Below are 22442 nucleotides of genomic sequence, written 5' to 3' on the forward strand. Positions count from 1 at the left end.
AGGTTTCCCCTGGCATACAGACCCCGTGGTCGATGCGGCCCGGCCACAAATATCCATCATTGATCCGATGGCGACACTGTGACCATTAACCCCAGAGGCCAGGGACAGCAAATGTCGAATCGATACAAGAAACCAGAGCCAAAAGCCAAAAGCCAAAGTCAGTCGACGTCACGTCAGAGCGCAGCAAAATCAACAAATGGAAACTAATAGGCAATTACGAGTACGGGTACGGGTACACGGGCAGAGGCAAATGTCGGAACGGAGAAGGCACTAAACGGTGGCTGGCGGAGGAGAAAGTCGATCAAATCTATTCTCTGTGCTGGCGAGGGTATTACGATCTGAAACAGATGCTTGCACCGCAGAGAATAGAGTAAATATTATTGGTCAGAGCTGAGAGTCCATTAGTCCATTAATTGTGCAGATATTCGGCAGAACAATCTGAGGGAATGATGGGGGTTTTCATTCAAGTAGATTGTTCAACACATCATTGCCATTCCGCGAATGTATAAATCACAAAATAGACATATAAGAATATTTTGATACTCGGAATGTTCTTGGGGAATGGAAAATCGGAGACCAACGCCAACAAGTACGTAGAGCTTATTCGCAAATATTGAATATTCCACTCATCCGAAAGTGCTGATTGGTCAAAGAATGTCCCCTTTGACATGCGATCCGATTTAAACATGTGTTGGGCCTCGGGAGAGGTGAAACTACTCTGCCAATCCTTAGACAATGCTCCACTTAATCAGAGTATTATTCTGTCCAACCACATGGAAATTGTCTCTCTGCTTCCCCCAAAATCGTGGCATATTTCTATTTCTTCTGATGGGAAATTTGATTTTACGCTATTTATTGAAATTTATTTATACTTTATCTAGTCTTTGGGGAAAATCAACAGCCGTGACGGAGACGGGGAACGGGTGCGATGACGATGACGAGCAATCTCCGCGTCATCCGCGCTCTCATCCTGTTTGATTTCCTGGAAGGGGGGGCGTAGGGAGTGCGGTGAGAGGTAGGTTCGAGCCCCATGCATACATTACTCCCCCGTCCTTTTGCCTTTCCTATTTGCCGCTTTCTTTTGCCACTTTTTCTCCATCTCTTGCCTCTGCTCCTCCTCCTTTCTCTGGCTCGTTTCGCATCCCGTTTCACGCTGACGCTGTCGCTGAGGCCGCCGCTGATTGTGTGCAAATGATAGCAATATGGCAACAATCTTTATATCTTTCCACCCCACCCATTCTCTCACTCTCACTCCCTCTGCCTCTGCCTCTCCTGCCCCTGGTCCTGGCCCCTTCTCCGGACAGGCATTGTCGCTGCGCTTGTTTGTTATTGTTATCATTATCATGCCTGGCTGATGACGATGACGATGACGATAATGATGATTGCCATGTGACTGCCAGGGTATGTGGGATCTGGTTTGGGTTCGACAATGAAATAAGTCTCTGGTGTTGCCTCCATATCATCGCCTCACGCGGTCAATAGTGATCAAAGACTGTCCCTATACTGATGGAATGTAAGGGGTATGAGTGGTGGACACTGAAAACAGCTTAGAAATCTGTTTATAACTGGGTTATGTTCATATGCGATACTTGGCTACCCCTAATGTAGAATTTCTGGCACTTTGTTACTGCATGAATGAGAAATCCGGTCTGTATTTCACTATATAGCCGACAGAGGATACTCCCATGGCTAGGCCAGTGGGCACACAGGCTTCTCATATATTTGGAAATCAGAAGTGACCACAACGAGACCCGAAACAGATCGTGATCATCCGTTTTGCTCCATCAAAGTGGGGGCCCTTAGTTCTTCTCATAGTATGAGCTTTTTACAGGCCACAGTTTGGGTCTGTTCCCTTGGGTCCCTCTGTCGCCTTTTAGAAAAATAACAGTTCATTTCCATGTATGTGCGTGTGCATGCGTATGCGTGTGCGCCAGGAGAGTGGGGGGGGGGGGGGAGGTGACAAGTTCATCCTGTTATAAATTATTACATGCTCGAAGACGAAACAAATTTCATTTGAGGATGTTCCCCCTCCGATGATGACGATGTGGCGTCATCAGGGTCCTTTCCTGCGTACTGTGTCCTGTGTCCTGCGTCCTGCGTCCTTTCTTTATGTGTATGCTCGGAGCGTTTAATTAAATTTTAATGACACTGCACACTACTAAATCATGGTCGCACAAATCCTCAGAAGGATTCGAGCGAATTTCGGGATAATAAAACGGAATCGAGAAACGGCGACGGGACCAAAGAGGCACACAAAGTACCCAGACGGCAGAGAGAGGAGAGCGGAGAGCGGATCAACATGGACTTAGAGTGAAGCCCTGAGCCCTGCTGTCCTTGGGCCCGAAGCCCACTTAAGGCTCACGGGGCGTATACGCAATTAGCTGACTTTAATTTATGTCGCAGCCTCTCCGCCAGCCACGTCTCCAAAAATGACAAAGGGATAAAAAAGCATTCCCAAAAAAAAATACATATATATATATATATATATAAATTGGGCAGCAGCAGGACAGCGACAGGCGGACAGAGGAGGGTGGGGTAAGAGCTTTTTGATGGGGCTTTGGTCTAAGCCAGAACGCGTAAGTGGCAATTAAAAAGCGGGAACAAGGACACCACCAAAAAAGAAGGCCGAAACGAGGCACAAAAAAAACCAAGTAAATCAAGAAAATGGAGTTTTGGTGTGGGCTTCACGCCATTATGGATACAGTCTTCAGGCATCTTTTAATTGCATCTCGGTATCTAACGGATGCACATCTCGATGCATCTTTCGCAGGCGGACCCTGCCCTGTGCTCTCATCTAACTTTCAGCTCAGTTTGCTTTCAGTTTGCCGAGAATATTTACCTTAAGTCTTGGGCATTTGTTTATCTTCCATATTTACTTTCACTTTGCACTTGGTCGGGGCTCGAGCTTGTTGCCTTCCTTGTTTGCCTTACCAAAAAGCAAACACAAAACAAGCCGGCTTTACCTTTCAGCTTCCCAAAAAGTTGGGACCAAAAATTTGCCCCCACCTGCTCCGGCCACACGCCCCACGCCCCACACCCACTACTAGTGCCACCTACTATTTCCAAGCAAATGCACAACAATAAATGTTGGCATTCTCATTCTTTTCATAATTCACCATCATTCATCTCAATACACATGCCGTGCCGCCTCCCAGCGCCTGTCTGGCCCTCTCTGGCCCTCCCTGTACCTCCCTGCACCTCCCTGGCCCTCCCCGCGCCTCGCTCCAACTAAAACAAAGAAGTTGAGCAAAAGAATGAAAATGGAAATGGCAAAGAAAGAAAAGAAAAGCATAAGAAAAGCGAACGAAATTTCTATAGTATACTTAGCAGGGCGCTTCAGCAATGAAAGTGCCATTGAAATAAAAGCAAAAGGAGAGGAGAGGAGCAGCTGGAGCAACTCAAGGAGAGACGGGGGGGATGTGTCCCATGGATTGGCCATTTTGAAAGCAAGAATGTATATGACGCCATAATTGCACGCATCAAATGAAGCAGCGGAAACAAAAGGATGGCAGGAGCAGCCAAAGAGGGGGAGGACGGAAAGGAGCAGGAGGAACGCTGGAATAAGTAGCGAAATCCCATGGAGAAAGATCAAAAGAGGATCCGAGAATAATCAGAGTATCTTCTGCTAAAAAAGGACCGAGTACATGGTGAAAGAAGGCAAAGAAATGGAGGATGGACCATGTAAGATCGAGCACAGAGCAGATAAAGAAGCAGCAGACTCTCCAGATGGAAACTTGGATGAACAGAATCCATTAAAGACCCATTTGAAGGGGGAACGAATTGAAAAAGACTCGATGAAAAGGGAGCAGAAGAGCGATAATCATCATCAGGGATGCGTGCAAATCGTCCATCCCCTTCAGCCTAATCAACCCTACCATAGACCCCCCGCCGAGGGTCCAGAACCCTCTCCTGTCTTCTGTGTACGATTATTTCGCGTTTTATTTATTTTTTGCGGGTTCTTTCGCCTTCTTAACCCATTTTATTAGCTGCCCTTTGTTTTTTTCCCCATCGTCTGTCCTGATTGTTTGCCCAAAAGGATATTAAGTCAATTGCAGAGCACGGCCCAAGGGCAGGACCAGGACCAGGTACAGGAGCAGCAGCACCATGCCCAATTCCAAGCCCAATCGCAGTCCCATTCCCATACCAAATTCCACGATTCCCTGCCCACAATGTGAATATTTAATTTTATGATTTTGGGACGAGCTCAAAGCCACAGCCACAGCCAAAGAGGTGGAATTTAAAGGGGCAACCGTGAAGGAAGCAAAAAAAAACGAAGGTAATTTGAAGAGAGATAGTGGAGTGACGGAAGGAGGAGGCGTGTGGCACACTACGATTTTCGAATGCTCTTCAGGGCTCTCCTCGCCGGCCAAGTGCCAATTACCATGATTGCCCCAGTGACAGATCAGGCACGATTGATGCCTTTATGCCACACACACACACACACACACACGCCCCTCGAGCCACTCACCGCATATCCTTTGAACATATGTATGTCTTGGGTTTCGACCACAAAAACTTTGTCAAGAGCTTGCTTTGTTGGGTCACCCATGGAGCAGGGACTTCCCTGCTCTACTGCTTTTCCCTCACAGCGATATGTGAATGCTCTGGCTTTGGATCTTTAGGGATGTCCTTTCTTCCCATCGCGTGACTGACTATTGGATCATTCATGGAATCATTGTTCCTATTCCCTATCGTGTTGGCTCTCTTTCTAAAAGAGGGAAAACTAAACAGATTCTGACTGACTCTTGGATTTGCGATCTCGCTGCTGTTCATAACGAGTGCTTTTATAGCGAATGCATTCATAGAAAGTGCATTCATGACGAGTGCCTTAACAACGAGTGATTATTGCTGGAGTCTCGCGTCTCTCCGGCTCTCGCTGAAGTGCCAAAATGGCGAGTACTTTCTCCTGTTACCGCTGTAGTCCTTGAGGCTGCATAATTCCTCACTTAGCGAAGACACCCTGTTCGACCGTCGCATTGCTTGAATCCAGATTCAGATTCAGAGTCAGAATCAATGGGAATCGTACAATGGGCGCGTAGGCCAAGGAAATCCGAGCGCGGCCGAATGCAGTGGAAACTTTTGATAAACTTTGACCAGAGACAATCCATAGTGAGGATTTGTCGGCGGTTTGACGGGGTCGGGGCTATAATGATGGGGCTGGTGGTGCGTTAGTTTGGTTTCTGCTTTGGTTTCGACCTTTGTTCGAGACCCCTTTATCCCTTATCCGTTGCCTGCGGTTGCCCTGGTTTCTTTTGTCTGGCATTGTCTCGTTTGTTTTGGTTCTGTGCCGCTCTGTGCCGTTCTGTTCTGTCTGTCTGTCGTTTTCCTTTCCCTCGTTCTCTCCACAGATTATTAGAGCCGTCAAATTGATTTCAAAGCATGTAAATAAACCATCCAGAGGCCCATGATCGCCCACCAACAACCTCATGCCTCATGCTTCATGCCTCACACTGCCTCATGGTCATAATTGTGGGTTAAGCTTCTGACTTTTGCCTTCTAATTTGTCCATCTTCTCTACCGTTTAGTCTGTTGCTTTAATATTTAAATTAGAGGTTAGGTTTATGTGATGCTTCGAGGTTTCTAGAGAGAAAGTGAGAGATGGGGGGAGGCTCTGGGATGGCCAGCATATTTCGCATGTTTACCTTTCGACCCGATATGCATAACTCAAACAAACAAACGACTGTTCCACCCACGACCCGCCCCCTGCTTTCACCTTTGAATTTGTCTAAATGGAAATTGATGGGACCAGGCGGAGGGCGGGGGGGGGCACACCGAGCCGGCAACAGTTCATGTCCAGCCCACTGATTGATGATGATGGCCAAATATTTGTTTACATTCAAGCACAACAGATCATCGGGGGCTGCTGCAGACGATAGCGACCCTGGTGGGGGGATAGCTTGTTCCCGAAAACTTTTTATACCAACCAAATGAATATTCATATTTCTGCAGATATATATCTTTTTCATAATATCTCGAGGCAAATAGAGGTACAAGTTTCGCTTTAGTGAAAACTATCCCAGTCGGGATTACATCTGGATATCTCTGGATATCTCTGCTTCAACACGAGGGAAACATATCGGACTCTAGGCACTAATAAGGGTAATTTTATATTTAAAAACTGTTCTATAACATTCCTTTACTGAATGCTTAATTCGATGATTTTATGTACAGTCACTACCTAAAGTATGGGCACAGCAATAGCTTGTCAATCTACTGCTTTTCCCCGAGATCTTCCATTGCGATTTTTTAAGGAAAACCAATGTTATAGGATAAATTAGGCAACTTTTGCATAACTTTACTATTTTTTTAAATTCTTTCTGCCAAAAAAGTTTAAAAATTACAATCTAAAAGTTAGATAGTTATTATTATATTTATCATATATATTTTTCTGCATAAAATAGAGATATCTTTTATCATTCCGATAAAGTTTTTCTCCTTGGAAAAATTTCCCTTTTCAAATGTAATTCTAAAGAAATTTTAGATCTTTAGGCAATGTTATATTACTCTATTATTGTGGCAGCTTGAAAGTTTCCATATATTGTAGATAGAAATAGATTCATCTTTCAAGGGAGTCATACAAATCTTTATTAAAGTTTCCCTTTACCGAAATCAATTCAAGTGAAGTTTTATGTCCCGCAAACTATTGAAAAAGCTGCACTTGGACCCACACTATTCGCACTCAGTGTGCGGCCAAGAAATGCTAAACATTTAGAAGAGAAAAATAAACAGCAACAGGAAAATCACATGTCAAAAGCGAACACTTTTAATTAGAATTCAAATGCAAACAAAAGGCAATAGCCAGGCCCATATTCCGATCAAATATGCGAAACGGACGTATCCGAAAATGTATCTTCCAAATGGAAATTCGCTTTAAAATACAGGAACTGCACGAATTCATGGGGCAGAGTGCAGTGTGTTGAGTGGCGCTTGGCAATGATGCAGACGAGTGTCTGTGGCACCATCCACCATCCAGCATCCAGCATCTACAGCTCTTGTTGCTTCTGTCCATGTTGCCTGCTGTTCTGGCTGTTTCTCTGGTGAAAAACTGGTGCGAACATGCAATTTTCGCATTTTTTCGAATGGCCCTGGAAAATGTGAAACATTTTTGGAATGGCACAGACTAGGTGTTGGCATTGTTGAAGTGGGCACTGGTTGTGGCATTTGGCCTGGACAAATCCACTTGAAGGCGGTAGGGGTTTTTGCATCCAAATTATTATTAAATATTTCCAAATAGCCCTTTGGAAAAGAGAGAATGGGTTTTGCAGGAATTAGGGCTAGAATAGAGTTCCTTTAAGAAAAGTGATTCCTAAAACCAATTGCATTTTTTTGGGTGCCGCAAAATAGTTGGAAAACTGCACCAAAAAAACAATTCCATGGGAACATCACAGAACGAGGAGGAGACAGATTGGAGACAGCTGTGGGGGTCACTCATCACAAAGCTGAAACATATTTCCCTGCATTTCGATGCAATCCTCAGGCCCCAGTCTCGACTTGAGTGGACGAAAACTGTTGCAGAGCGAGCAGGAGGAGCATGAGGAGGAGCATGAGGACGAGCAGGAGAACGAGCAGGAGGAGGACCATGAGGACGGGTCTGAGGACGAGCATGAGGACGTGCATGGCGACGAGCTTGAGGACGTGGACATCGTTAGGAGGATAGTTTTTGGGTGGCCATTTGGGTAATTATCCATTGAGCAGCTTACAAGTTTAATCCCCAAGACGGGGGCGGCACGGGCTCGGGCAAAAGGACCTCAAATTCCCCTGATGGACGATTTCAATTAGAGCTACCACTTATCCCTCGGTCCGGGTTGGGGAGGGAGGGAGTACCAGTAGCAGTAGTACCTGTTGTAGAACCTCTCAAAGTGATTAGTGGCAGTGGCTACCTGTCAGCGCTGCCTACGAGTACCTGTGATTGCGACCGCACTTTGGTCATTAGAGCAATGGGAAAACATTTCATATATCATTTCACTTTCGGGCTGTTTTTCTGGGATGTTTTTGTGGGGGGCGTGCCGGCAGCAGCAGAAAGGCTTGCAGCAGGGGCGTCGGTAATCCATCTGAAAATTTCACACGTTAAATACGACTATTCTCAATGGGTTTTTAATGAACTTTCACAGCCCAAAAACACTGCCAGCGATGCTTCCTGCGAAGAGCCCTCACAGGATACGGTGGGCGGTATCGGAGGGGGCGGTTGTCACTTTGCATTAGTATATTCAATGCGCTCCAGCGAGTGGGAGGGTCGAAACGAGTTGTTTCTCAAGTTGACTTTCAATTTTACAGCGCAAGGAGAAAGGATAATAGGATAAAGGAGGAGGAACAACGAGCATGTTGTCAGCACTAATGAAATTACAAAAGACACGACAAGAGGACTTTTCGACACTTTAAATAATTAAGAAGCCCAGGGGAACACAGCTTTCGAGAGGAGCTAATCATGTAAGGACCAAGTATCTAACATCTGAAAGGCACTCGCAGGAGATCCCAGAGAAAGGAGCCTGGTCTCCTAAGACTCCTTTGATCCCTTATTAAAAGACTGAATGATGCATTAACAAAATGTGCTATAATTTAATACCACTTGTGGGAAATGAATGCAAATATTTAAGTATTAAACATGGCGAAATTCCGTTTGAAGGTGGAAAACAATAGTCTCGTGTTGCAAGCACTTGGGGCGCCCAGTGCCCGGTGTCCAGTGCCCTGTGCCCCGTGCCCTGTGCCCTGTGCATGTCCTTGCACATATAGTATGTGTCCTGAGTGCTATTTTAATCAAAGGGTGCTAATGCTTGCCGGAAGAGAGAACAGTGAGTGTTCCCAGAGGAACAATTGAGGACCTTAAGGACCTGTATCTGTAGCTGCAATTTTTAAGATTTATTAGACCCACCGATTGACCATCGATTGACTCCAAGGAACTCCGAGGCGTTTATTTCCCAAAAAAAAACAAATGCACTTCAATTGAAAGCCAATCAAAAGGCAAACCAAAAATAAAAGTAGAGGAAAAGTGAGATGTTGCACTTAGCCGGTATGGCCTGTAATTGCATGTTGTTGCATGTTAGCCGGAATTAAGTGGGGAGACCTTTTGGGGCATCATCATCATCATCATCATCAAGGGCAATTCCCGACTCGATTGCGTGACGCTGTTCATGTGTGGCCTTTGCCCTTGCCCCCCCTCCCGTTTTGTACCCTTCGGTTAAGGGTTAAGGCCTACACTCACTCCCACTCGACGGGCCCCCGCTGTGCGAGGATCCGTTGGACATAATTATTTTTAATATGCGTTTTATTTCATTTGCAGTTTTCTTGTTGTTGGGCGTGACATCACGCACAAAATGTTATTGCTGTCACCCCGCGGCAGTCAAAGGGACACAAAGGAAACGATGTTCTGGCGTCCCAGCCAACAATTGTTTGGGCCAAATTGGAACCGAAACAGATACAAATACAGTAGCAGCAGTTGGCAAACATTGAATGGAGGCAGAGCAGCGTCCTGTCACCGAGCAGGGGGCCCAGAGGCATCCGAAAATGTGTGTAAGCGTATCTGCAGGGTATCCCAAGAGATTTGGGGCAGCCCAAGACAGGAGAAACGGAGCAACAAACTCAAGATACGAGTATTAAATGTATTGTAGATCAATCCAAATGAACCGGAAAGCCCATCGTGGATAATATTTTCATCCAGACCTGGTTCCATTTAACCAACTATTACCCCTTTTTACTACATTCTACTTATCTCATATATCATATATTATTCTGCTCATTTCATTCCAATGATCATTCCCAGCTGTTCCCATTGCTCCGCGCCGAGAACCGAAGCCAGGCTAGACCAAAATACGAAAAGTGCAGAAGAGAATGCCCGAAATGCACTATAGTCCTGCCACATTTAAACAAATCGCAGTTATCATCCTTGACACAATGTCAGATGCAAAAATTTCGGTTTTTATTTCTCGCTCACTCTCCATTTGATTTTCTGCTGGAGAGAATCAGAAGCTTTTCGATAAGGGTAAAAATACAACCTGTTTCTGGTACGAGACAGGGTATCAGCTAGTCCATTCTCCCTGGACATATGTTATTGTTTTTTTTTTTGTTTTTGTTACGTTAAAACAAAATAAAGTCGACATATTTCATATGCATGCGCGTCCTTGGAGGACAGCTGGAGGAAATACAAAGGGCCAGCAGATTGGGGGGCAGCAACGGGGAGGCGTGTCGACCACAAAAGTTGACAAATTTGGAAAAATTGCAACAGCGACAGCAGCCAGATGCTGCCTTCGGGCCAACGAAGCGAAGCGAAGCGAAGAAGGGGATCGGAAAAGCTTCGCAATTGAATATCTGAAACAGGGGTGTGGTTGTGTGATTGTGTGTGTAATAATGTGCCAAATTGTTGAAGATACTGTTGAAGATGCCACTGTACTTACCCTGACCTTCCCAAGGAACAAAACTTTAACGATTTGTGCGGGATACCAATATGATTTAGGACTTGGTCTACTTTCCACTTAAGGAACAGATTATAGATATAGATTATAAAAAGTTTACCAAGATTTGAGGGCTTAAAGTTTTGTGTAGCTCCTCCAAAGAGCTAAATGGGGGTTGGGCGAACAATTGGTGTGAAAGTTAGTAGTTTTTTTAGGCATTACCCAATACTTTTGTTCGAAAATAGATCCATAAGCCATAAGGCAAGTCAAAGAGGACACTTTAGTATCCCCCTATCAGAAAGTGTATTCAAGCTTCCATTTATCCTTCAATTCATATTGTTTATTGTTTATTTTCGCAAAAAAAAACATAAACAAGAAACTTTCTTCGGCGCTCGTCCAATGTTTATAAATATGCCAAGAGTAGTACCCCCCGCGACGCCGAGTCCCCTCTACTTGGTTCAACACCCCTGCGAAATTTTCATTTTTCTTGGCATTTAATATTCCTCAAGCCGCCAAGACCCCACACCGATTTCCACTTATTAATAGCCCAATAACTTATGGGATGTACGTGTAATCTCTCATTGGAGTTTATTAAATATGGGATTCTAAGTGGGGCTAGAGGCTTGCCTTAAAGTTGGTTAAGGTGGTGGTTGGCTCTTCGGCCCAATTGCCCAAGGCCAAAGAGCAATGGTTATCTCGGTTCCACCTAAAGTTAAACGTTGTTTATGCCTTTATTTGTCTCTCTTTTACTACCCTGAAAGAGAGTATTCCACAGAATACACTGAAAGCAACGAATTTACGACAACTTAAAGCTTTCTTTTGTCCTCTTCACATCCTATCGCTACCATGGTGACAATCCCTGTGCAAGGGCATCAAAGACTTCGGTAGCCATACGGCAGCAATCTCCTTGATGTTTTTATCCCTTTGTTGCCCGAACTCACAGACACTTAAGACTTCAGATGGAACGGAATGGCAGCCCAGGAATTATGATTCAATATATTCGCCAAAGTAGGAAACGACACCCGCAACATTTATGAATGTATTCATATTATTCACATTGTTGTTGACACTTTTCATCAGGGCCAAAGTTGTTCGCTCATTTCCACGATGAAGGAGTGGAAATCTCTTGAATCTTTTATATAATTGAGTAACGGATGCATAAGAGACCCTCAGCAGCAGACCATGCCCCTGGCCCTGCCCCTGCCCCTGTGCTGCAAGGTTGAGCAGTTTCTCTGACGTGGCCAAAAGACGTAAGCACTCGGGCTGCCACCCAACAGAACAGTCCCCCGCCGACGGCAAATGCGTAATGCAACTTCATAAGACGCACGCGGGACTGGCAACCGCTTGCCCCTTGCCAACAGGGTGGACTGGGGGAGGGGGGGGGGGGGCTCTGCCTGCGAATGACAGGTAAATGGAGTGTCACTGCCGCTGAGTGCTGCCATCTAATCAGCTGCACACACAGACTTCAGGGGCTGGCAGGGAGGGGGCGGGCGTTGAGAAGCAGATGAGGGATTAGTGTCGCCATATTGAGCAAGGTGCACGACTAGGGTGCGGAATTCACCCTTTTGTGACAGCCCCCCCGGGGAGTCCGTTTGTAATCCAGTTAAGACAGGTCCCCCAGCAAGGGATCTGCTTACCGGATGCCACGTGAACCTTTAACAAATCCGTAGAAACAGCCAGAGTCCCACCTTCGGCGCACGTCTCTGGAAAATGTCTGGCATTCAGGCGGGAATTTCTCTCAGTGCAGTGTCCACTGCCCGAGGGGAGTCTGCCCGTTGTCTGGCGTTTTCATTGTGGCACGCTTAAGCGGAGTGATGAGATTTCCCAACTGCGATTCGTGTCTATTTATGGAATGCCACCGATTGAGGCTCGCCGAAGGGTAAATCCCATGGAGATAAGTCCAAGACAGCTACTATCTGTGGCTGTATGCCCCGAAGGCAGTTAAGCACGTGAATGGCAAACCAATCCAACAGAAGAAGTACGCCGTGAATCCCTCTAACCCCAATGGGGGGGGAGGAATTATCATGGTTCCAAGGTTCCATTTGATCTAAGAGATGTTTGGTGTCACGGTGTTTGTAGCTCAACAGCAAAGAAAATGGCAGACAACGCCAAAGCCAAGTACAACGAGAATTTACAACCGCTTCGTTTCTTCGACTCGTATTCGAACACAAGCCAAATATTGAAAGTGGAATGTATTCCGCTCATTCGAAAGTGCTGATTGAAGCTATAGACAAAGAATGTCCCCATGTCATGCGCTCCAATTCAAACAAGACTCAGATCGTATGCATTTCGCATCAGGAAAAATGCAATTACCTGCAAGAAGACATCACTATAACTCATCGGCGTGGATCCCGATTTAAACCTGTTTCTGAAATCCATTCGCTTCCAATATGCTTCCAAATGACGTCGTTGGTTGCCGGGTCAGTCTAAGCAAACACATGCAATATTGTTTCTTGACGTTCGGCAAAGTTCAGACAAGTTTTGAAGCCCAAAAAGGAAAAAATCCCAGAAATTTCATAGATTTTGATTAACTTTTGTAACTTAAGTCCAGCCCCCTAGGGACATCTCCCTTTTCTTTCGGTCCATTCCTTTTTGAAGCCTTGACCTGCGGCGAGTTTTTTGGCTACCCTTTTGACCACTCAGAAGACGGACACTTGAGGCTCAGCTCTTTTTGGCCTGAATAATTGCAATTGCTGTTGCGTCAACAGGAAAAGTTTTGTTTTCATACGTTTGCCACTTAGCTTGGATTATCTTTGCAGCACTTTGCCTTTCCCCCTTTTCCATCCCTCTTTGTTTTGCAAAATTTTCTTTGGGTGCATGCAGAATGAATTGCTGTTGGGCTGTAGGGGGGTGGGGAGGGGTCCCTGTTGTGAGGCAACAGGCTACAGTTTTCCGAGAATACTCAATAAAATGCCATAAACTTTTCCTTCTGCAACTCATCGGAGGGCGAGGGGCTGTCCATTTTACACATTAACGCGGCTGCCTGCCTCCACAAGCAGCTGCAGGCAAAAGGGGTAGGGGTGGAGGGACTGAACTCTTCAGTTTTAATTTCGTTGAGTACCATTATGTTACGATGGGGTTGAGGGACTGCAATGGGAGCAGTCCCATAAATTACGCATACGCCGCGTATTCCCGAATGGAATGACCACGCGTGCAAGGCCTGTCTGGCCAACCAGAATAGAATGGGAATGGTTCCCCACCCAAGCCCTCGTAGTGGCCACTTACCTCGAGTAAACAAGCACAGCTGGATGAGGCAGTCCAGCCAACGGAGTTGCGTGCCGGCCGCGCTATGGGACCTGGGCTTGCTGCTGCTCGATGCCATCGCCTCCAATTGGATTTACATGTTCATCCTGGTCTTTGTTTCGGTTGTAGTTCCCGGGACTGTTCCCGTTCCCGATCCTTTTTTCCGTTTCTTTTGTTCTTGCAAAAACAGAAAATGCGACCGAAAAACAGAAGAGAGAGGGAACCGTTCGGAAAGTCTCCTGAATTATTGAGGGATTTGTCGCTGCACTGGTCCCATCAATATTTCAAATGCGCCCCGCAATTATCCTCACACAAACACAGACACGGACACAGCAAAAAACCACAACAAAATTGTATTCTATCGAATGGCAATTTCTGCAGGTTCACAAAAATTGCGCGCCAAAAATCAACACGGTTTCGGGGGGGGGCAGTGCGTGCGCTACGATTGGTGGAGCAGGCCAGAGGTAGTGCTGCTCTCGAGCATATCGTGTTTTATCAGAGGGCGCAAAATTTGGCGTCAAGCTTTTATAGGTCTGGAACAGCTGTTGCCGAGTTCGAAATTTCGAACAGCTGCTGCACAGCTGTTGGGCGCCTACCTGCAATGTATTTGAAATTGGTTTGGCTGGCTTATTGGTTTTGCCATTATTCCATGGCAATGCGTTATATATTTATATTTGAGTGAAGCTTTTACATATTAATAGAGAAACAACTTTGCATACTGCAAATAGAGGAAAGTGTTCCTTAAATGAGCCAACTTTCGGAATCACGCCCAGAAGGCTAATAATGAATTATCATTCTAGTTTCCCCCCAGGCAACGCAAGCGGTAATTATAATTACATTAGAAAAATCTTCTCATTTCATCTGTTATCACTGGCACTCAAATTTAAGCGCTAACTCCAAAGCTCGAATACCATACGATTTCGGCTGAGTACGTTCGAAAATTCACCATCTGGCAGCGCCCAACCTTAACGGCCAGTGCTGTGCAGTAAAAGCTGGTCTCGCTGGTATATACGTCCTCTTCAGGTGTCGCTTTTTGGTAATTACATACAAATGTAGTAGCTGTGTAGCGAATGTGTAGTTGCCGTGTAGTTATAAAGTAAAGACATTCATTTAGTGGGAATCGTTTTTGTTTAAACCTTTTTTTATAAACAATGCAATAAAGATGATAAGTTAAATTTAACCAGTCTTCTAGGAAATTGATTTAATAATCGGATAAATTTATGTGGGCGTGGCCAGATGTTCTATCTAGCTCATAATATTCCAGGGAATATCAAAAACGAGGAATATGTAATATGTAAAATATAACTTGAATTCGTCAGTATGGGTATACGGTCACACTCTTTCCATTGTTTTTTGTTGTCGTCCGTAGAGAATCGTTTGTTTATATCGCGGAAAAGGCCAGGATGAACCGGAAAGTGACCAGGGAGACGGCCCAGCAGCACTGTCTAACCTGCCTGTTGAAGCTGGACAGCGAACAGGAACAGGAAGCGGATGAGGCGGCCATCAGCCGCCATGAGCTGCAGCATCTTCTCCGCCAACACCTGGACTGGCCGCTGGAGGGAGAGCAGCTGCTAGAGAAGTGGTTGCCGCAGCAGCTGTGCCAGCACTGTCGTCAGGAGCTGCAGCGTTTCGAGCAGTTCCGCCGGCGGGCGATTGAGTGCCGGCTCCAGCTGCTGGATCTGCTGAAGGAGGAGCAGTACACGGAACCCTCATTTGAGATTGTGTACGAGGAGTCACAGGAGGCGACTGGAGGGCAGAACGAAGAGTTGCTGCACAGTTTGGAGCCACCAGATCCGGACCTAGACCCCGATCCAGATCCCGATCCCATCGACGAGCCTGCTGCAGAAACACCGCCAGAAAAGGGCCAGACCAAGGTGGAGAAGCGAACCACACGGGGCGTGAGAAACAGCCTGAAGTGCAGCCAGTGCCAGCACAGCTTCGCCCACAAGCTCACCCTGTCCGCCCACATCCGAAAGGTGCACGAGGGCAGCAAGCGACCGTTCCAATGCGACCAGTGCGAGAAGTGTTACAGCTTCATGGGCGGCCTCTACACGCACATCAAGGAGATCCATGCGACCCGCGAGCGCCGCTATCCCTGCGACCAGCCCGGCTGCGATCGCGTCTATACCAGCTCCATTGCCATGCAGAAGCACAAGCGGCTGAAACACAGCCCCAAGGAGCCGGCGCGGAAGTTTATCTGCGAGCAGTGCGGCGCCTCCTTCAACCAGTCGGCCAATCTGAATTACCACCGGCGCACCAAGCACCCCACCGAGGATGAGGTGGCCGCCAGGGACAGCGGCAGCGATCAGCACTTCTGCGAGCTCTGCCAGAAACACTTCCATTCCCGCTATACGCTGCGCTACCACACCATGCAGCAGCACGGGGACCAGGAGCGCCTCCTGCCGCACGAGTGCCAGGTGTGTGGCCGCCGCATGGCCAAGAAATTCATGCTGCTGCAGCACATGCTGATGCACTCCACCGACAAGATGCCCTGCGAGCACTGCGGCAAGCTGTTCGCCCGCAAGTTCGAGCTGGAGGCCCACATCCGGGCGGTGCATCTCAAGCTGAAGCCCTTCGCCTGCAAGTACTGTTCCGAGTGTTTCGCCTCGCGCAAAACCCTGCGCCACCACGAGTACATCCACACGGGCGAGAAACCGTATGTGTGCGATGTGTGTGGCCAGAGATTCCGGCAGCAGACGTGCCTCAAGAACCACCGCAAAGTCCACGACAAATAGGACGCACTGGACACACACTGGAACTGTCTGTCTAACATGTGAAATTTAATTAGCATTAGTCAATACATTAGTTCTTACGGAATCTACAAATATATGTAGTTTATGGGCTGGCGTCCTGATTGGCGGGCGGCTTCTGCTCCCGCTCTATGTAGACGGGCAGATCTTCGAGCGGCTTGTAGTACAGATGCACCGCCTGGGAGCCGGCCATCATGGCCAGCATTGCGCTGGCCAGGAATTTGGTGTACTGACCCCACGACACGCCAGCGGGCATGATTCCCACAGTTACACGACTACTGCTGCTGTTGCTGCTGCTGATGGTGCTGCTGCTCCTCCACGTAGTTCTTGGCCTGGCGACGCTTAAAAGTTTTATCTGCAAGCGGATAAGACCCAGATATTAGACAGGACGGGTATGGATGCTTAGAAGGGGAGCGACATACAGAAATTGGTTTCGCCCACGGTCCAGTTGATCATCGAGAACTCCAGGGCGGCGCCCAGCACAAAGAAGAGCGGCAGGAAGCGGTAGATGCCGAAGCGTCGCTTGCCGGGCCAGCTATCGAGCAGACGTCGCACGGAGCCGCTATATAGATTCATGTGTGAGTAGCCGCAGCGGGGGGATTATATAATTGCTTGCTGTCTGCCGGCAGCTCAAGTGGAGTGGGCGGTCTATTCGATGTGGCGGCCTCTGCGGATTCAAGCATCCATCAATCCCTGGGTTTTCTGCTTTCGGAGCAGCTTGTAAACTCAGCGAATTAGCTGACAAATTTATTTTTGTCCAACAAAACTTTAAATTCGTGTGCTCCGCCGCCTGAACAGCTGATCGATGGACGGTCTGGTAGCGCTGTTGAGGAAACTACCGTATGGAAATACTATCGTTAGGGTAATTTGTGCGCTGTGCCACGCTTGCCAACACTGCCCGAATTTGCAAATAAAGAAACAAATTGTAAACAAATTTTGGCCGAAATATGATTCACAGTCTGTTTATTGTTAACAGCGGGGGGTAAGTGCGACCACAGCCAGGAGTGACACAGCAACAGAAAAATCTCAGCCATTCCACCTCCCAACAGCGAAGTTTTCCTAGAGAAGCACTGGCGGTCCGTCGTTTCGCGATCCGTTTGCGAATATTTTCTCGATGCCCAGCGCGCTGCACCATATGTAAGACCCCACCCCTCTCCCACCATCACAATTGGTTCTGCCACGTACTGAAGCTTGAGCTCGTTTCAGGATGTGCCGCCGGTGATAGCCACGCCCCACTACTACCTCATCACCGTGCAGCGGGAGGCGGTCTCCCTGGTGGCCGCCTGCAAGCAGGAGGTGCCGCCGCTCTTTGTGATCGAGTTCCTGCACCGTGTGGTGGACACCTTCCAGGACTACTTCGGCGACTGCTCGGAGACGGTGATCAAGGACAACTATGTCGTTGTCTACGAGCTGCTCGACGAGATGCTGGACAACGGCTTCCCCCTGGCCACGGAGAGCAATATCCTGAAGGAGCTGATCAAGCCGCCGAACATACTCCGCACCATTGCCAACACCGTCACCGGCAAGAGCAAGTCCGTTCGGCCACCACCGAAAAGAAAGCCCTCCCTGAACCGTCCCCCGTTTTGCATTGCAGTGTCAGCACCATCCTGCCGTCGGGCCAGCTATCGGCCATACCCTGGCGCCGGAGCGGTGTGCGCTACACCAACAACGAGGCCTACTTTGACGTCATCGAGGAGGTGGATGCCATCATTGATAAGTCCGGATCGACTGTTTTTGCCGAAATCCAGGGGCATGTAAGTTATAGAATTGAATTAGAAGGCATGAGCTAATTTTGCGCCTTTAGATCGATTGCTGCATCAAGCTGTCGGGCATGCCGGATCTTACCTTGTCGTTTATGAATCCACGCCTCTTCGACGACGTCTCGTTCCATCCGTGCGTGCGCTTCAAGCGCTGGGAGGCCGAGCGCCTGCTCTCCTTCATTCCGCCCGATGGAAATTTCCGCCTGATGTCCTACCACATAAGTTCGCAGTCCGTGGTGGCCATACCCATTTACATTCGCCACAATTTCTCAATTAAGACGGGCGAACAGGGACGCCTGGATCTGACCATCGGACCGCGCAACACTCTGGGACGCACCGTGGACAAGGTGAAGTTGGAGCTAACTATGCCGCGGTGCGTTCTGAATTGCCTGCTGACGCCAAATCAGGGAAAGTACACCTTCGATTCGGTCAGCAAGACGCTGTCCTGGGATGTGGGCCGCATCGATGTCTCCAAGCTGCCCAACATAAGGGGATCGGTAAGACTAGATCTGATTAGCTGCCGGGAGCTAACACATATCCGCAATATCTAAAATATCTCTTCCATTTTGTCTCTCGCCAATAAAGGTGTCCATCACACCGGGCACGACCAACATCGATGCCAATCCGTCGGTGAATGTGCAGTTCCAGATCTCCCAGCTGGCCGTCTCCGGGCTGAAGGTGAATCGCCTGGACATGTACGGGGAGAAGTACAAGCCCTTCAAGGGCGTCAAATACCTGACAAAGGCGGGCAAATTTCAAGTGCGAATGTAGACAAATGGCGTCCATCCTAACTGCCAGGCGACGGACCCGGCAACGGCAGCCAGCCTTAATTAAGCGTACATCTTAAGCGTATTCCAAATACCTTGTTTTTTTTGTCACCCCACTATCTGTATCTATCCATCTATCCATCCATCTATATCCATTCCTTTCTCTGTCCATAAAAAAGCCACAGCCACAGGCTCCAATGTCGTTGTGGTGTGTGTTGCGCTGTGTTCTGTTGTGTGGTGGCTCGTCGCCATGTTTGAGAGCGCAACAAAACGGATGGGGAATAAAAGAAGCGAGAATCGAATCTCGATACTTGACTGGAAACGTAGTTGCAAGTCGGGTCTTCGAGTGGTGCGGCGTGGCGTGGCGTGGCAAGGTAAGGCATGCCATGGCAACAGACAACGCAGAAAACCAATAAATTTAAATGAAAATGCAAAACTTGATTTTGCAGCCAGCTAGCAACGCATACCGCATACATACTGTGTATATGTATACATATGTACCTACCTCTATGTTTGCTGGGTGCTGTGTGCTGTATATAAGTGCATACATACTCGAATGAATTGAGCCACAGTGGAGCACTGGTAGGAGGGATATGCAGAAAGAGAACAGCTAAAGGTCCACACTATCCAAGTTTACAAATATTCAGAATATTCTATGGATATAATTACCTTTAAAGGTGACATTAAGACACTCTTTATACGATGTTTCTCTAGAAAAAACTGTTTGCGACTTCGGTTCTCACTAGAAGAGAGTGGCTGCGCCTGAAAACTCACCCTTAACTGCTAAGCACCACTGAGAAAGAGAGAGAGATTTCTTCCTTCATGGGGGCCTATATATTTTAAAGATACAATTGTACTTGTAATTTCTCAAACAGTTTTCAAGCACTCTTCTTGATACTTTGAGCCTCTAGGATAGCCTTTTTGTTTTGCGAACCAAAGTCTAGAAAAGCACCAGGTAAAAGCCATCATCCAGAGGCCCTACTGTCTTTCTTTCTCTGTCTGTCTTTTTCTTGTTATCTCCTCATACAGCCTGCATTTTTCTGTGTCCCGACGGAGTTGAGCCGGGAACCGGTTTCCCCACCGTTTTCAGCCTTTTTTCAGTTGCAGCTTCTAGCTCCACAGTCTTTTGGGTGCGGCGTGCAACGGTAGCCAACAAGCGCCACCAAAACCGTCGACCAAGCCAAGGCGAGGACCATGGCTAGACATGTTGTGCACACAGACAGACACAGGCCTCGGCACAGGCACAGACACAGTTCCACAGAGAGATCTCTTGGCCAGAATCGGAGTTGACCAGACCTTAACAGACCGGGCCATAGCTGTGCTGGTCTGGCCAGAGCCCCAGCTCGTTCCAGCTCCGTTTTGCTTTGACTGCATTCAAGAGCCATTTTTCAAGCGTGGGAAATGCCTATTTGGAGCTATGCGATGGAGTGCTTTGAAGGGCAGATGGAGGGTGGAGAGGGGTACAATTTGCTGCACAGCATGGAGTATGGAGCATGGAGCATGCCCCGAAATGCTCATTGATTCAGGTTCGTTGCCTAAGTCTTTCGTTATGCCCTCCTATGGCTTCCATTCTCCACCTCCTCCATTCACGCTGGCACCTCTGCCGGCACACATTCGCCCCCTGCCTAGTAAAAGGTTTCTCCGTAGGTATTTCTGGCATTTAGTTGGTGTAATTGATAGCACATTTCATACGGATCGATTATAAATTGTTTTCCATCTCATTTGCATTTTGCACGGCCAGCGGCAGCCACAGAATACACGTAATTTTATGGTAATTCTGGGGGAAACGTTTTATAGATTATTTGTAGCAATTGAATTTACTTCTAAACAAGCCCCATGAATGCCCTCAGGTGCTGCTCGAAAACCTCATTACAAATTGTTGTTTCTCACTGAGAAACCTTATAGATCAGATCTCTGGCTCGACCTCTCACATAAGCCACAATCCGATCTGAAGTTCCTCTCATAGAAACCTTATAGGGTTTCCTTCAGCTCTCGCTCAGTTCCCCGCTGAGAGACCTCAGAGATCTTTTCCTTAGCTGGCTTTTCTCTCCGCCAAACCTCACAGATAACCTTCTGTGCTGTGAAACCTCACAGATTTCACCTTTAGCAGCAGTTCGTGCTTGAAAAACTTCAAAAAAATAACCCTCAACTGCAGCTCATCGATGTCGGCTTTGTCTGATTGTCCCATCCAACAAACTCTACTTCTAGCGCCCTGCTAAGTGATTTCCACAGACTGCAATCTCCTCCTCCCATAACCATGGATGCTTTGCATTTGATCTACTTTGGGCTCGAAATGTTTGTCCAAGACAAAATCTATCGTAGGTTAACACACAATCGAGATACTCTTAAAGCGTATGGTTTTCATAAAAGGGAAAATATTCAATTAATTTGTATAATTCCACATTAAATTTCTATAGTCATAAGGATGTATCTTTGGCGGAAATAGAAATGCCAATTGCAAGCAAAAATTGCGATTCCTATTTTGAATCGAAATGAAGTCCAATCCGAATGTTTTCTGTTTCAATATATGGGAAACATCAAAGTGAACTAATTTAACCAATTTCCATATATTTTCCTTAACTTTAATGTACAAATCTTTTTCCCGTGTTTTTTGTTCATTTGCTTTAAACAATATCTTACTTTATTATTACATCTCCTATGATTTATGATCAAAACTCTAACATAAATTCTCTCAGGAAAATTCAACTATAATAACTGAAAAAACAATCCACAAAAAGGGTTCATCGTGGCTAAAAAAAAAATCTACCATGCGAAACAGTGCTTAAAATTAAATTCTTATAAAGTACATATGTATGTATAATTTTTTGGTACAATCATAAACCATTTTTAAGAGACATCAATGCACTACAATCTCAAATTTGTCGCATTGAAATATATGTGAACGTACAGATATCTAAAGATAGATAGATATTTTCTGTTTTTTCCCCGTGATAATGTCTTCCTTTTTATTTGCAGTTGAAAAGTTCAGCGCCTTTTAAGATTAATTTTTTATTTTTATTTTGACTTTTTTCACTTGGAATGTGTTTAACGATCAAATATGGAAATGCCTATATGCATCTATGTATCTCTATATATGGGGTGGGAACGCTTCCTTCTGGCTAGTATGGATTTAGTATACTCCTGAAGACTTAAGATAAAATCAGACAGACACTTTACACAGTTTAATGGATATACATTTTCTTTGCTGAATTAAGATTTTTCTAATCGAATTTTGATGCAAATAAAACCCCATTTAGGTGGTTTTTCTGGTGGGGCGTGGGGGGGAGCGGTGCGTTGCGTTAGCTAATGGAACCTTCGGGCGGCAACCAAAAAGTTAAGTGAAAGACAAGCAACAGAGCAAATTCGAGCGACATGCATTTGTCATTAGCAGCAACAAGGTTGTAAGGCCTCCGCTCTGCCATGGAGGATGGGATGGGTGGCATTGTGGTGCTGGGGTGCTGGGGCAAGTCGTGCAATTGCAATTGCATTCGCTGTTCGATAATAATTTATGCAACCTGTTGTCGCCGCACTAGGCAA

General features: G+C 46.7%; 5 protein-coding genes across 5 annotated transcripts in view; 2 read left to right on the top strand and 3 right to left on the bottom strand.

Annotated features, from left to right (window-relative positions):
* The window catches only part of LOC4814574 (uncharacterized), a 38580-nt gene extending 24431 nt beyond the window's left edge, over positions 1-14149 (bottom strand). Inside the window, exon 1 of the mRNA XM_001354884.4 lies at positions 13611-14149. Coding sequence (XP_001354920.4) covers positions 13611-13707 — 97 coding nt within the window. The 5' untranslated portion in view covers positions 13708-14149. The remainder of the gene's footprint in view (positions 1-13610) is intronic.
* An 810-nt stretch (positions 14150-14959) lies between these two features.
* Positions 14960-16441, top strand: LOC4815201 (zinc finger protein 782). Its single transcript, XM_001354882.4, has one exon. The coding sequence runs from the start codon at positions 15032-15034 to the stop codon at positions 16361-16363; it is 1332 nt and encodes a 443-aa protein (XP_001354918.2). The 5' UTR covers positions 14960-15031; the 3' UTR covers positions 16364-16441.
* Positions 16388-16665, bottom strand: sloth2 (sloth 2). The gene has a single exon (XM_002134186.3). It carries the CDS (start codon positions 16632-16634, stop codon positions 16464-16466), a length of 171 nt encoding a protein of 56 aa, XP_002134222.2. The 5' UTR covers positions 16635-16665; the 3' UTR covers positions 16388-16463.
* Positions 16601-17193, bottom strand: sloth1 (sloth 1). Its single transcript, XM_001354881.4, has 2 exons — positions 16801-17193; positions 16601-16733 (listed from the first exon to the last, which is right to left on the bottom strand). Exons 1-2 carry the CDS (start codon positions 16952-16954, stop codon positions 16654-16656), a joined length of 234 nt encoding a protein of 77 aa, XP_001354917.3. The 5' UTR covers positions 16955-17193; the 3' UTR covers positions 16601-16653.
* A 28-nt stretch (positions 17194-17221) lies between these two features.
* cm (AP-3 complex subunit carmine) lies at positions 17222-19231 on the top strand. The gene is made up of 6 exons (XM_001354880.4): positions 17222-17360; positions 17428-17515; positions 17585-17910; positions 17973-18132; positions 18183-18635; positions 18724-19231. Exons 1-6 carry the CDS (start codon positions 17326-17328, stop codon positions 18907-18909), a joined length of 1248 nt encoding a protein of 415 aa, XP_001354916.1. The 5' UTR covers positions 17222-17325; the 3' UTR covers positions 18910-19231.
* The last annotated feature ends 3211 nt before the right edge of the window (positions 19232-22442 follow it).

Source organism: Drosophila pseudoobscura, chromosome X (assembly GCF_009870125.1).
Source record: "Drosophila pseudoobscura strain MV-25-SWS-2005 chromosome X, UCI_Dpse_MV25, whole genome shotgun sequence".
NCBI classification, from domain to species: Eukaryota; Metazoa; Arthropoda; class Insecta; order Diptera; family Drosophilidae; genus Drosophila; species Drosophila pseudoobscura.

Coding starts and splice junctions, on each gene's coding strand:
- cm (XM_001354880.4), top strand. CDS start 17,326: ATGATTCACAGTCTGTTTATTGTTAACAGCGGGGG. Junction 17,361..17,427: donor TTTATTGTTAACAGCGGGGG/GTAAGTGCGACC, acceptor ACCTCCCAACAG/CGAAGTTTTCCTAGAGAAGC. Junction 17,911..17,972: donor ACCGTCACCGGCAAGAGCAA/GTCCGTTCGGCC, acceptor TTTGCATTGCAG/TGTCAGCACCATCCTGCCGT.
- sloth1 (XM_001354881.4), bottom strand. CDS start 16,954: ATGAATCTATATAGCGGCTCCGTGCGACGTCTGCTCGATAGCTGGCCC. Junction 16,734..16,800: donor CGTGGGCGAAACCAATTTCT/GTATGTCGCTCC, acceptor ATCCGCTTGCAG/ATAAAACTTTTAAGCGTCGC.
- sloth2 (XM_002134186.3), bottom strand. CDS start 16,634: ATGCCCGCTGGCGTGTCGTGGGGTCAGTACACCAAATTCCTGGCCAGC.
- LOC4815201 (XM_001354882.4), top strand. CDS start 15,032: ATGAACCGGAAAGTGACCAGGGAGACGGCCCAGCAGCACTGTCTAACC.